The sequence below is a fragment of the Aulonocara stuartgranti genome (genome assembly GCF_965226115.1).
Source record: "Aulonocara stuartgranti genome assembly, chromosome: 23".
Lineage (NCBI taxonomy): Eukaryota > Metazoa > Chordata > Actinopteri > Cichliformes > Cichlidae > Aulonocara > Aulonocara stuartgranti.
The window spans coordinates 26,374,489-26,389,813 of record NC_138958.1 but is presented as its reverse complement, the minus strand read 5'-3'; the positions used below and the strand labels follow the sequence as shown (position 1 = coordinate 26,389,813).

At 40.9% G+C, this 15,325-nt stretch overlaps 1 protein-coding gene across 2 annotated transcripts in view; it reads right to left on the bottom strand.

Moving 5' to 3' along the window:
• sh3bp4a (SH3-domain binding protein 4a) overlaps nucleotides 1-13,351 on the bottom strand; it is a 45,867-nt gene extending 32,516 nt beyond the window's left edge. Inside the window, exons 1-4 of one of the 2 annotated variants that reach the window (XM_082524933.1) lie at nucleotides 13,280-13,330; nucleotides 13,058-13,183; nucleotides 3,623-3,790; nucleotides 634-2,987 (exon numbers count right to left, since the gene is read on the bottom strand). In XM_082524933.1, coding sequence (XP_082381059.1) covers nucleotides 634-2,987; nucleotides 3,623-3,746 — 2,478 coding nt within the window. In that variant the 5' untranslated portion in view covers nucleotides 3,747-3,790; nucleotides 13,058-13,183; nucleotides 13,280-13,330. Of the gene's footprint in view, nucleotides 1-633; nucleotides 2,988-3,622; nucleotides 3,791-13,057 lie in introns of both variants that reach the window. The other variant, XM_082524932.1, reaches the window with a different exon arrangement.
• Between the last annotated feature and the right edge of the window lie 1,974 nt (nucleotides 13,352-15,325).

Genomic DNA, 15,325 nt, shown 5'->3' with positions numbered 1-15,325 from the left:
TTTGACAATCTTTAAAGTCATTATTCAATACATTGTTATTGTTAAATAAATATCGTCAAATAATCGAGATCTCAATTTCAGTGAAAATAATCGTGATTAGCATTTTTGCCATAATTCAGCAGCCCTAATGAGGACTGCCACAAAAGTAGTAATTCATGAGACAGGAAGGGCTTTCGTTAGCTGGTTATCAGGTTAGCAGATTTTTAAAAAACTGGATACCCTTAATAGCACCCTGATAGCCACAATCTTTGTCTTCTCCTGGCATTAAATCAGGGATCTTTTGCTTATTATGCAAATGTCTATATTATGAAGCCAATAAAAATCAGATATACTTATGTGAGGCAGATCAATCAAGCTAGGTTTATGAGTGGGAAATGACCGGTCTGTGTTCTTGAAAAATGCAACACATAAAGGACTCCAAAAACAACGTAAGTTATGGAAATTTCAGGTTTCAATCAGTTTACAGAAAACAAAGAAATAAAGTTATATTCCACCAACTGTCACAAAATCCTTTAAGCTATTTAGCTTCACCAAGATTGGTCTAAGCCATCTATCAATAGACAAACAAGAATATCATCCATTATATCGTTATACTGTAACATTAATACCAAAACTTCCATGACTCTGTCTTACCATCATGAGTTCCCTTTGGAAGGACTTCCTCTCCTTATTCTCCATATTGGTACATTCCTCTTTGAGTTTCTCCAGAACTGATGCCACCTTCTCTGGTTCATTGTCCAACTCAGTCCGACAAAAATAATTCAATGGCAAATTCCCATATCCAAGTGCATCCACAAATGCCCTCCAGCTACCAACGTTCTCCATTAAAACCGTCCTCACAGTCGCATAAATATAAGTAAGAAATTTGCAAGGCTTCAGGATCTGCTCCAGCAGCATTGTGGTCGTTAAGTCCGGTCCACACCAATAAATGGGCTTGACCTTACCCAGAACCAAAACGTTTTTGGCGTGGACAAGCCCCACCTTCCCCTGATAGTATCCAATGTACCATTCTTTGGTCCGCAGCTGCCCTCGTAGTTTGATTTTCTCCTCACTGAGCAAGGCAATAACATCCCCCTTCTTGTACTCCAACAAATAGGTACTTTTGTGCTGTCTGATAACTGTTTTTATCAGTTTCCCAAATTTCAGGTTTGTAATGCACCGCTCCTGAAATTTGGGGTATTTTGAGGTGACAGCTAAAGGTGAGAGGACAATCTTATCCACCTCTTTTTTTTTCAAGAACCTCCTCTGGCCTGTAATCCTTGCGCCTGTCTTTGGCGGTGGCTGTGGGGTTTGGACGCAGAACTGAGTCAGGATACAATCGAGGGCATCTTTGACTTGGACCCTGAGAGTAAAGTCTGAGATACTGCTGGGGTTGTGCGATGTGATCATGTACAGGAGTCTGCTCACTTTCCCCAGTTTTACCTGAAATCCACGAATCATGCCAGCGCCCTCGCTTGCCTTTACCTGGTAGTTGGACATGTTGGAGTACAAACCAACCTTGAGGTCCTGAGGGTATCCCAAAACAAACTGGTGCTTCCCCCACAGCTGGAGGGCCACTGGCGGAGTTGAGCTAGACTGCCGGCCGACTTCATTTACCAGCAAGGTTTTAGGAGCACAGTCATGCCCAAACATGGCCACAACTGTCTTGAAGGATGGGTGAATGTGCTTGGGTCCATATACACCCAAAGTTACCTTCTTCTGCACGTGGTCCCAAACAGTTGTATTGTGGCTGAGGTACTGTGACTGAACCACAACAGCCACGTATATGCAGGGCTCGAGACTATCCAGCTGTACCTGCACTGTATCCTTGTATATGTAAGCATTAGGGATTGGTGTATAAGGCCCTTCTTTAAAATCACTACGAACACAAACCACTTCAGCAGTGTGACAGCTCTCTCTCTTCACAGTTACTGATACCTTCATCTCCAGCGTGATGAAAGACTTGGTCTCCATGTTGCTGAGCTTGAGTTCCACCACAGGGCTTATGGTAGAGCAGTGATCATTATTTAGTTCCAGAGGAGGGTCTAGTAAGGCTTTCAAGGAGATCTGCTGGTGGTCTCCATGGCTAACGTGTCCCTCTGGAATGTGCACGCTTATGTGGGTGTCTGGAAGCTGAACAACCCCTCCATTACAGTCCAACCTGCACACTATGTTGGTCTCCACCGGCTGTGTCTGCCCCCATCCTGGACTCTGACCAAGAGAGTCAAGGTCATGGCAAGACCTGGCTAGTTTTCTGTGGTTTAGCCATGCAGTCCTGAAGTCCTCCCTGCTCTGAAACTGCTCTGGTGACGGAGCCTTAAGGCCCGTGAAGAATCCAGAAGAAGGTAAGGTTGCATTTGATTGTGCTTGTAGCACGGACAGTTCAGACAGACTGTGGGAACGCTTACTCCTGAAAAATGGATTATCCCTGTGGAGGTTAGGTGTAATCTCTTGGATGGGGCTGATAGGGTTAGTACCGTTAAAATTATAGCTGTGAAACCCATTGTTCACGATTGTACTAGTACTAAAGGTGGAGCATGTCGATGGTGATGCCAGAGCATCAAAGAAATTGAGATCTGCGGAGTGTCTCACATCTGCCTCTTTGCAGTTTTGATCTAAGGGACAGATAAAGGGGTTTGCAGAAAAGTGGCTGTTGTTGTAAATTGGAGAGGGCCTTAGGCTCACTGCTGTCCACTCTCCGAGACCTCCAGATTCCTTTAGTCCATCCTCATACCCCTCCCCAGCACTGTCAATCATCCCACTGTCGCTCAGCGAAGAGTTCCTGAAGCTGACCGGCTGGACATATGCGGCTGGGATGTATCCCATTTCTGTGTTGTTGTGGGCATACCACCATTCTCCCCCTGATGTGTCCAGCACATACAGACGATCACCTTTGGAGAATTTGAGAGTGGTAAAGCTGCTCGGGCAATAATCCTTTATGGCAACAACTTCCTGTGCAGCTCCATAGGAGGCTGAAGTGTCCAGCCTTAAGGCACTCGGAGAAGGCACTGAAAAGGAAAAGAGATTACACTGTAGTTGTCCTGATTGCAAAGAGTTTTGTAACTGGTTTGGCCCTACTTTAGGTAAGTGCACTTAATCACTGTGCTGTAGTTAACAGTGCTTGTCTCATAATCAGAGACAGATATAATGAACCAGTTGAGCTAATTAGGTAGTCGTACTTTGGATCTCCCTGAGAGACTTGTATCCAAATGGGTCAGTGGTTCAGTAAAAACAGATCATAAGATAGCCACAGTACCCACAGAACAACCAAAAGCTTGTCTCTAATAATCTGAATCCAACTATATTTTCTCAGGTGTGTATGATCAGATGAAGCGCATAATTTACTGCATAATTTACTATATTTAGATCACCTCATTAGCGTATATGGAGCATGTAAACAAAGCTGTAATGAGATGAAACCAGTGAAGTGAAAGAACTCGGAAATGAATAAACCTATTTTTAGCTGAATAATTTAACTGCAAAAAGATGAAAAGCATAAAAATTAAAACAAATTATTTAAATTCCAGATTTCAAGTGAAATTTAATGAAACGTTTTTTTAAACGAATCATGGGTTTGGACCTCAAAGGGCAACAAACGCGTTGCAACTGCACAAAAGTGGCGTGGCTGCAGTTGGACACTGACCTTTGACATCGCTGAGACTGGCCCCGGACACCCCTTCACTGAGGTCGATGAGCGTCCCCTCAGACTTACATCGAGGCAGGATGTGGTTGTTGTTAGTCACTCTGATGATTCGATGGGCAGCCATGGCCGGTACTTAAAAAAAATGTTGGCTCATCGGCAGCTTTTCAACTGAATGGGAAACAAACATAAAGGATTTAGGGACTGGATGGGAGCACCCAGCCAATTATAAACATCTGGTGCAACTTCCAAAAGCAATGCTAATTTTCTACATCAGTAGCATAGTCAAAGGTCAAAGCTGCAGGAGCAGAAAATAAGGCTGGCAAAGAAATGAGCCCCAGCATGAACAGGGAGTGTTTTTCTGAATCAATGCAAAGAGCAAGTGTGTTGAAGTCGGGGAGAAAAAGAGATGTGATTCATGAGAACAATTGAAAAGCAATAAAGAAATAAATCCAAAACAGATTTAAGTTCTGAGTCACAGTGGCAGTGAGGAAGGTCAGGAACATATTGTAAAGAACAAGGGAACCTCACTTTTATTTCTTCGCAGGAATAACAGAGTGTAGAAAACTCTTTGCATGCTATACCACCTCTATCGCTTCCAAATCCTCAAAACTTTGCAGCATGAAACAGTAGATATTTCTAAAAAGCGAGTCAAACTACAAAAAGAACACACAAATCCAAAGACAAAGAGTATTTAGATATCCTTTATGTGATAGCTGATTGCTCAAAACCATGGATGTAAAAACCTTTTCCAACCCAGATTTAAATCTAGACCCTTTACAAGACACAAACAGATGGCGCAACATTTTGAAAAGACACTGCAAACTTATTGTCCCCTTAGCAACTAACTCAACAGGCTCACTGACTAGCTTGGAGATATGTTTCCCCTGCCCATCTTTATTAAATGAAATGAGACACAATCCTCAAAAGCTAAGAAGGAAACAACAAGGTTTCAGAGTTGGAGCTGTTCCAGCGATCATCATGCGGAATGGGAGGTGTTTGGACAATAACATGGATGAGCTCAGTGAGCTGGTAAAAGAGGAAACTTAGTGTGGACTGACTGAAGTGCTTCATGAAGCGTTGTAGTGTTGTAACATATTCATTTAACAGAGAGTTAAATACATTTAAAGAAATAAGGAGTCTCTTAAAAATAACACACGCACAAAAAGAACAAGTAATCTAAAAAACTGAAATGGTGTAATGCACATTTATACAATTGAAATGACTATAGAGAATACTAATACCAAGTGTGCATGTGTATAATTTCATCTGGAGTCCTTTAGACGTAGGATTTACGGAAAAAAATTAAATCGATCTGTTACTGTATATCAGGAGTCTTGCTGACCGGTCATACAGCCACAATCAAAAGAATGAGCTCAATGATACTTCACAGATATAAGTGGCAATATTAGCTTCCTTCAAGCTTTCCCTCAGAGATACGGTGAGGAGCTCAACCGTTTGAGAGGGCTCAGAGTAGAGTCCTTACTCCAATACACTAAAAAGTGTATTGGAGTCGGTTTGAGTATCTGACTAAATGAATCCTGAGTGCTTCCTGAGTTGAGGTGAGCCCTTGACCAGCTTGGGATTGCCTCAATTCCCCTTCAGAAGAACTAAAGGAGGCCAGGGAGAGGAAAGGCTGGGCCTCTTTGCTTAGACAGCTACCCACGTGACCTGGACATCAATAAGTGGTAGAATATGGATGGAAGAGTTTCACAACTAGCTAGTACTCAGCGTCCAAGAAACTGTAGTCATCACACTAGCCAGAAACTACAGCTTATGTTGTGTGAGTGGGCTAAAGGTAGTGGTTGAGTTTTTCTACACCAAACTAATGCAGCTTCAGGTCCATATTCACATTGCAATCCAACATTACAAAACCTCTGATTAAATCGATGCGACCCCCCGCGACCTTTAAATGCATAAGCGGTACAGAATGGATGGATGATAACAAAACAAAATTGTAAACTGAAGCGTCTGTTATGTACTGGTGGCATCATTTAGTATTGAGAATATCTAAAATATACCTGCATTCAATCCTGTTCTGAGACAAAACCACAAAAATGCAGAAAAACTACAAAGACTGATTTAATTATCAAATATTTGGACAGTTCTGTTCACATACTTCAGGACATGTAGCATTTTTGAACATACACATACAGAAATGCAAAAAATTGCGGGCCAATCTCAGAGGCTGTTTGCACACAGTGCTTATTTTATATCTCAGACCACATCAAGCAAGTTACCAACTTCCTTGTCAGAAATGAGCTGTGATTAAATTTGAAAAACACACACAGGCAACAGAGGACTATAATCTGATTAGAGGGGCGGCAAGAAATTGTTTTGCAGCAAAAACGTCCCACGAGACTTTATTATTCCGGCAGGACGTGGCGAGCGGCGACAGTGGGGACATTTGCATTTGCACACTAATGATGCCATTTTAATCTGATTAAAGCAACACAGACTGCAGGAGGCGCCATGAAAATGCCTTTCACTGATTGTCATTATTAGAGCTGTAATGTGTGCAGGTGGATTTCCATGCAGCTCATTTTCATAAAGTAATGCTTTGCAGCTTTCACGCACAACTAAAGACAACACAGCAAATTAGCTGCAGTATTATTAGTAGCTACTGACATGCATTATTGAGAGTACACCAGCTTTTTGCTTCCTCTGAGCAGCTGCTCAACCAAAAAGACTATTGGAAGAGGTTCCTGAGAGGGCTCAATACTAGTTTTGGAGGACAAAATTGTTGGTTTAAAACATAAAACTTCTTCTAAAAACTGTCTTCCCTCTCATCACGCAGCATCAAAGCTTGCAAACTGAAAGAAAACCAAAAGCAAAGCATCAAAAACTGAGCTTCATCTGGGTTGGAGGTTAATCCTCAGTGTAAAATTGTGATATTCACAACTTCAGTGTATCTGTGCACACTGAGTACTTTGTCTAAGGTCCCTACTCCTTTTGAAATTATTGTATTTTCAACTATGTGAAAATCTCAGCTCTCTTTGAACAATGTCTGGCATTGACGATTATTGTTACATGCCGTTATTGTATAACCTTCCACTGAGGAAGTATTCAGATGAAGCTGAGGTGGATTTGATGGACTCATCAGGGGCTTGTTTGACTAAATCAACCTACAGCCATTGTTCACCTGTCAGAAACATGGCTGTGTGTCAGTTTTTCGCCGAACACTGCTGACTAAGCAGTAATTTGATAGCAGGAAGCATCAGAATTAAGAGAATGAGTCAGAATTCAGAATATTATTCTAAGCAAAGAGGGGTGTTTTCAGCCTCAGATTATGACTAGTTTCTAAATCAGGGACTGTGAGGCGCTCTAAAGCACAAGGGGGGAACCAGCCATTACCAACTACACCCTATGATAAGGATCTCCCAAATGGTGTGCTTTGAGCCAAATGCAGCTGTGTCTGAGTGTCCTGCCTCAACCAATTTTGATATAACACTGCAAAAAAAGGCAAGGAAGCAACCAGTTTCTAGTATTTTAAAAATCCTTTCTAGGGGAAGTCCAGCTAAACCCAGACTGTTTGCAGTTACAGCATGGTAGGACTTATTAAAGTGTGACACATCAATGCCGCTGATTGACAGTGAGGAGTAATGAACACTTCTGTGGAGTAAACCACGACTAACCACCAGTGCACAAGTCCCACCACCTAAAGCAAGGAGAAAAACTGGTAGCAGAGGGCGATGCAACTTCTGTCTCGTGACATCAGCAGCTCTCAGACCATGGAGGAAGTCGCCAAACAAGCTGAAAAGGCACTTGCAAAGTAAAAATCCCCGTGTGGAAAAATGTATTTTAAAGAGCGCTAGATCCCACTCCAGAGGCAGATATGCCATTTGCGAACAGTGTGAAAGTGTTGGATAAGGTGATGGAGGCAAGGTAAATGCTAGTAGACTGGCGACAAGGCATCTTGCTGGATCCAGATCTGGCAAAAGGGCAGTCAAAGATGCCTTCATAAGACAACAGAAGATCCAGGCTCAAAAGCAGAGATGACAGAGGTTTTACAGGTGCGGCTCCTAATGTTTTGAATAACCTACCTTTTTCACATAGGATCTGCCAGACTCTCAATCATCAAACATCACACACAATTGTAATGGAAAACGACTGAAACCAAGTCGAGTTGAGCCGAACTGAATAGGTTCCAGTGAAAAAGAGGCTCCAGTATTCTCCCTGAAACCTGATGTGATCTGAGGATATTTTGTGCAGATATGAATACAAGCAAGTCTTGAAATTGTGAAAATGGGCCTTAGGCACAAAAAAGTTTTAAAAACTCTGCACTAAGACAGAAAAGCAAAACTATAACAAGAAGAAGACTGCCTAGTAATCTCAGAGGATAAAAAAGCATCTCTAGCCTGATTCTCAGGAGAGAAAACAAAGCTAAACTCTTGGGGTGGACTAAGACACGCCAGCATTTCACTGGGAATAAGGGACAAAAACCCAATTGAATACTAGAGTACAGTATAAACTGATGAAACCAAGTCAGTGATTAGTGCCAGTAAGAAGGATGAATGTAAGGAGAGGAACGAGCGAACAAAAGATATTGCAGTGTAGGGTTGGGTGATTTCAATAGTCTGATCGTCCTATTGTATTCTTTGAGGCTGCCAATACCCACCATGGTTTCTGAAGGTGGTGATGGAGGGAGGGGGGTGCATATTGTCTCCTATCTATCTGGGCAGTAGCATATTGAGCAGCAGGGCTTCTTGCATCCTCGCCACTGTCAAGGTTGAAATGTTCTCTGGTTATTCTTTTTGTGCTCAGCTCTACTACAGTGGCTCAAACACTAAGTACTCTACCTTAATGAACAATTATTTTATCTCCATTAAAGCTGAAAAAAAAAAACCCAAAACTTCCTCTAGTCTTTTGGTTCATGCGTGTGTTTATTATCCTTGAGTTTTTCAGCTGCTCCGTTGCAAACCTGCTGATATTTTCACATCTGCCTCTCTGGAGATTAAACAAAACTGCAGCGGAGGTGGACTCTCAGATGTGGAGTGTGCAGGGAAGAGAAAGTGGGGGAATTGCTTAATGGCTGCAAATGTTCACCTGGAAACTCCCGCTGAAAGCCGGTCAAACTCCTTTGAGGTGACATTTAATTTTCCTGAGCGTGCGGCTCATCGATAAAACCCCTCCTTCCTGTTCAAAAATGAGCACTCAGCGAGCCGGCTCGGCTGCTATCAATAACAAGCCAGCAGACAAAAATACCGTGTCCTCTCTTTGATATAATGCCACGATGATCAGTGCTAAATGCTGCGGGAGGTGAGGATGGCTCTGACAGATACAGGTGAGGGAGGGGGAGTTCACTGCAGGAGGTTCAGCTCTGAGAAAAATGGAGTGCTAGAAGCTCAAACTTTTGTCAGGGAAGAAAAACCCCCATCTAGGATCTGATGAGGAAAATGACACAAGTCATTAAAAGGACAAGAGAGAAACAAGCTTGTTTGATCGCCTCTGAGAACCGAGGAGATACAGAAATAATAACTCCAACTACAGAGAGCAAAATGATCTCTCCCACTTGTGTTCTACTTCATGTTTGCAGATAAATTTCCAATTCAGAGGCAGTGAAAATGCCAAAACAGCATCTTTTAGAGGCTTTGCAGTGAGCTGCCGGCGCGCTTCTTGGCCAGCCTTTGCATTGCATTCACATGCGAGTTGTCAAAATGTTTACGAGTTATCCACACATTTCGGTCAGGCTGATGGAGCGCAGGAGCGGCGAGCACATCGGGGAGTCGAAAGTTTAATTAGCCGAGAGTGGGCCGGTCCAAATCCCTGTGGATGAATGTAACTGTAATGACTATTTCCAGCAGCCATATGCTCATGGAGACTTTATCATTTTTCCATCATCGGTGTTTCTGATGGGCAGCACACATCTGCTGGCAGGAAAACAAAGCCTTAAACTTAACCTACAATATCTATTGTAGGCAGCAATGTCAGATCAATGCAGGACTAAAAGTCTCCTAAATCAAGATCAAGCACCCCAAAGTAAGCTCCTCACTTCCTCTTGTGCTGTAATTCTCGGAGATCAGTTTAGTAAGATGAAATAAAAACACCTTTATAGGCTTGTTAGCTAAATCTTCAAACAGTAAACATGAGATAAAACCTCCACATTCCATTAATGTGAAAAATAAACACCTCTTTCGGCAAAAGAGTGAAGCTGGAGCCATCAAAAAGCCAGTCTGATTCGACTTTAAGCTCCACTAAATGTCAGCTCTTTCATCTGTTCTGCAGGAAACTGAGAACAGGCTCTCGGGTTTAATTCAGTGCCAACCTCGAGACGCAAACACATTAGGTCGAGTTGAGTCAAGTGGCGACCAGGCCTGCCCGAGGCGATGCAGCTTTGCCCCCAGCATGCACCAGGGGACGTGTGTTTACACCTGCGATGTGGTCGAAATGAAGCAAGAACTCCGGGGCAAAGATGTCCTTGGAAGTTTGCATGCTGCCAAATGAAATTAAAAATGAATGAGGATAACGGTCACCACTAATTAGTGGTTTCACCTTCTCTTTCAGTTGGTTTGATTGGACAGGAGTTTAATGATTGGTCTCTGTGGGCCACCGTAGATGTTTCTAGGAGCCTGAAAGGACAGGGAATTAAACTGCCCCCAAAAAATGCTGATCGTAAAGACTGTATAAAGTGAAGCCAATGTGGAAGTGAATCACACTTGCAAGGCATCCATTTATTTTCTGTTTTTACTGATTCTGATTCTATTACTGGGAATAATTAAGATACTCTGGATGCTGAGTTGTTGATCCACCAGTGTAAGTGGAAATGTCCCTGTCAGTCCATTTACAGTAATCCCTCGATCCTGTATATATATATATATATATATATATATATATATGCAACTAATTGCGTATTTAATCTGTTTACTTTTTATGGTATGTGTGTGATTTTTCTACCTACCTACCCATCTATCAATCTGTCGACCAACCTACCTACCTATATGCAAACCTATCTGTATGTTCATCTGTCTACCTAACTGCCTAGTTACCTGTTTATCACTCTTTCTGCATACCTACCTGCCTATCCATCTGACTATCTACCCACCTATCGGTCTATCAGCCTGTCTGCCAAACAGTCTTCTTACCTACCTGTCCATCTACCTGAGTCACTTCTAACCACCTGTTTAAGAGTAGGATTATCTTGTAATTTAACCACATTTTAAATAATCAATTTTTTCCCAAACATGACAATGCTAAATCTACCCCTAACCCTAGATGGATCAGGGGGCATCCACACAGGAAAAGAAGTCAATGATCTTCAGCAACCTTAAGCAAAGTGGGCGGATCCCAATGTAAGCTTTTCTGAACTTCAAGGCGAGTGATTGAACTACCAATGAGACCGAAGGCTACAGTTGATTGTTATATCACGGTGTGCTAAATACATTAAAGGGATCTTTTATTTACCTAAATTAATCTTCTCTTAGCTTAAAATGAGCCAGCACAACATCAATGATCAAATTAAAGGCTCAACTCTTTATTGAAAAATCTCCAAATAATATGATGACGAGGCAAATAAAGGAGTATTATGGGCAACCATAATACTGGGACTTCTTCTGTTTTGTAGAAAACATTTAAAACGTCTTTTCTTTAAGTCTGCACACAGAGAAGCACCACGTTCCGCCAACCTGCTCATTTCTGCCCCGCAGAAATAAAGTAATAAATAAAAAAGCCTTCCTCTTGGCATGTGGTCAAGTACATTAGTCTGCAGAAATGCTCTGCCCTCAAATGCCGCCGTTCATCACCGGAGAAATTCATCCATAAAATATTACAATCGCCACTCTCTCGCCCCCTCGGGATGAATTTCCAGGTAAACGAGGCCCGCTAAGTGCTCAGTTTTAGTGTCACTTCCTCCTCCGCGCTGAAGGAGGTTCTTCAGCAAACGGCTGTTTAAGAAGAAGTGGCACTTTGCACACGTCAACCGGTCAGCTTCGGGGCGGCAAATCGCTTAAATTTGTGTTTTGATTGCTATAACTCACTTCCGATGTCTCGATTTCCAGCAGGAAAACAGCCAAGCGGTGCTTTACAAAGCATTAAGAGTTGAGTGATGGGGAAAAGTTATTATTCAGGGAAAATGCAAAAGGAGCTAATGGTGACATTAGCAGCATTTATAATTCCATGAAGGAGTTTAGCTCATTTTAAAGTGATAATAGAGGATGTGCTAATGTGACAGAGCTCCATTTTTAAAAGGAAGGAGATAATGAGAATATAATTGGTTGCTTTTGGACTTTTTTCCTCACCAACCCGAAGAGCTTCAGGTGTAAAAACGCGATTATCTAACTTCAAGGCAGCAACCCGTTCCACGAGGTCATGATGACCAATTTGCAGACTATAAAAACTAAGTATGCCATGTTTTATGGTGTGGGAAGCATGAACGTGATGTCAGTTTAATTGTGATTGGTTCGTGTGGCAAGGTGTGTTAACTGAGATTCAGTGGAGGAGGCTGGGAAGAGGAGGAAAATGAGAGGGAGGAAAAGACAGGAAATAATGAAGGAAAGGGAAAGGACAGAGGAGGAGGATACAAAGGGGGAGTGAAGGTTTATAAGACAGAGGTGAATAAAAGGACAAAAGAGGATAGGGAGGAGAAGAGAAAGAGGACTTGAGGGAGTAAAGAGATGGATCAAGAGTAGGCAGTCAAAATCAAGTGGGAGAAGAGAGCAGGGAAAAAGGATGCAGCAGGGCTGGGAAGGAACAGGAGGGGGAGAATACCAGAGGGAAAAGAAAGGGGGAAAAGGGAGAATGCAGCAAGAGAAGAGTCAGGGAAAAAGTGCAAAAGGAGGAAGATGTGTCAGGAGGATGCTGAGGCAAAAAGAGAGGAGGAGGACAAGCAGATGAAGAGGAATAGGTGAAAACAGGACAAAAGGTCTCTTGCAGAAGTGTTTAACATGGAAAACACTCCTGTTAAACCTTGAAGCTGAGAGGGAGAGGATTTTGAGCTTATCAGATGACCTTACTTGCAGGGCTAAAGAGGTGCTGGAGAGGGCCGTGCACGCGCATAACAGCGTGTGCACGCGTGACAATAAGCTCTAATCGCCAAATTGCCATTTCCAGTCACTTTTTACTGTGCTGCTGCTGAACTTCTCCTTTTGAACCACCGCTTTAAAGACAGTATATAAAATAATAAGACAAAAAGGTCACGAAGGAAAACATGAAAATGTTGGAGGAAATAAAATAACAATATACACTATACACCATTAAAACAACTTATCAGAGAAAATGCTATTAAATATTAGTAAAACACTATAGAAAGTCATTATGGGGGATAAAAAGTCAGTGTGAAGCAGCGCAACTGAATAAATATATATAACGTGTATCATCATGTGAGTAAAGCCGAATTTGTCTCCATGCACAGTTCTGCTGAGGTAGCCACTAAACTGAGCGGTTAAGTACTTTGAAACAGAGTCAGAGGCTGTAATTCTAAAATTGGTTGTAATGTGAACTGACCTCCCGGCTGGCTGGAATTCCCGTGCGCTCAGAGAACGGTCCGAGTGAAGGTGAAGAGTGGAGCTGATGGAGAGCCGCGCGACGGTTCTTCTTCTGCTTTTCCCCCTTTTTTCCAGCGACATTTGCCTTAAAAAAAAACAATTTTTTGTTTTTATAAACGGTAAATTAGTGAGAAGAAAAAGTAAGAGCTTGTTTCTAGTCCGAGAAGTTTTTAACGATTACAGGCGATCTCAACTCCCTTGAACCGTCCGTCTCTGCTCCGCTCTGCCGGAGGACTGGGGACAGACGCTGGAGAGGAGTGGTGACGTCAGGACGAGGGGCGGGGCCATAACACATGCACATACATGCGCACATTGGATGGCTACACTAAAGTAATCTATTACTTTACTGAAGCAGTCTTATGAAAATTGTTTTCGTCTGATTTGTCACATATTCAAACAGAAATGTAAAGTTCACAACTAAAATGAAATTAAAAATGGAATAAAAAATACAAGGTAAAAGTCTGAAACAAAAATTAAGAAATTGAATTAAAAAATAGATTATGAAAATAACAACTGTCAAACAATAGTAGAAGAAATAGAATAAAGTAATCAAAGTATCAATAATAGTTAAAAATAAAAAAAGTAAAATAATAAAATACAAAGTAAAAACTTAAATATAATGGAAAAATCTTAAATAAAAGCTAATATTTATAAATAATTAAATTAATTATTTATAAACTATAAACTACAAATAAATATTACATTTAGAAATTAAAAAAGTAAATATTATTAAATAAAAAGTTACATTTAACTTTAAAGTTAGAATGTGCAGAGTGTATACTAAACATAAAATGAAATTAATCAAAATTAGGCAAAAGTAAAAAATTAAGAGGTAAAAAGGAACAAAACACATAAATTATTAGATAAAATGAATCAAAAGAAAAAGAGGCAAATTTGTGATAATAAAACCCTCAAAAAGCTTAAATGTAGTAAAATGAATTCTAAATTGTAAAAAATAGAAGATAAACAGAACTGATGAAGAGAAATGATAAAGCACAAAGAAAATAAAACATAATATGTTTTAAAAAATAATAAATAAAAAGTTTATCTTATTAAACAGAAATTCCAAAGAAAATGCAAAAAAGAAAATTAGTAATAAAATGAATAAAATTTTAAAAAATTTAAAAAAAAAAGTATAATAAATATAATCATGAAATGAATCAGAATTATTAAATATAAATATATAAATAAATGTGGCATGCCACTTGACTAACCCTTACCATGTCCATGATACATGTGACATAAAAGGAAGCCAAGTTTCATCTATTTAGTTCCAACACATGTTTCAATTTTCAGTAAACAAAATGAACCTGTTGTTATTTCCATAAATAGAGAATAAAATGTCAATAAACACAATAAAACTGTCCCAGGAGTCAGTAATGATCAGCACTGACTGAGGCTGTCTATAAATAAAGCTGATGGGTTAATGACTCATAGAGCAGGATGGTCCTCTGCTAATGAGCCGCGATTCATAGATGGTTTGGTGACTGAATATTGTAAGCGAGCTAAAATCCCTCTGTGGCTGCTGGGGTCTGGATGACATTGCGATCAACATTCAGAAAAGTCAGAAAAAAATGAACTGTGCTTTAGTTAGTTCAGAATAAATGCTATATCACTATATAGCATTTATTCTGTATCCCAAACCTCAGTAGTTGAGATACTGTCAGCTAGTCAGCCAGCAAGCAAATTAACCAGTCATAAATTAAACTATTCCAAAGCCCACTGACTGACTACTTTTAAGACTAAGTCCACCATCACACACAAAAGATCAAATCAAACACCTTTACCAGTCTGAATATAAAGTGGACTGAGGAAAAAAACACAAAAAGATCTGACTTTGATCAAAAAGCTGAGCAAACTGGACTCTCAGAGCTCTTTATGAACAGAGGAGATGAGTGGAAGAGATAAACGCCCACATGCTGCAGTGAGGTATCCTGTTGCCTCTCTGCTCCCCCTGCAGTCATGCCTGAGGGAGCTTTTAAAGGCAGCACCCAAAGTCTCCAACAAGCCCGCTAATTAGATCAACAGCTGGAGAAGGAGAAAGGGAGGAAATTAAAATGCAATGCCCCAATTAATCTCAGAAAAAACCCCCATCAGATTTGTATCCACTGCCTTCAGTTTATCACTCAAACCTCAAAGCGTCATATTTGTACCTTTGCACGCCATGCTAATTGTGTGAATCCATTTCACATGTGAACACGAAGATAGGATGAATCATTGCGTTTTA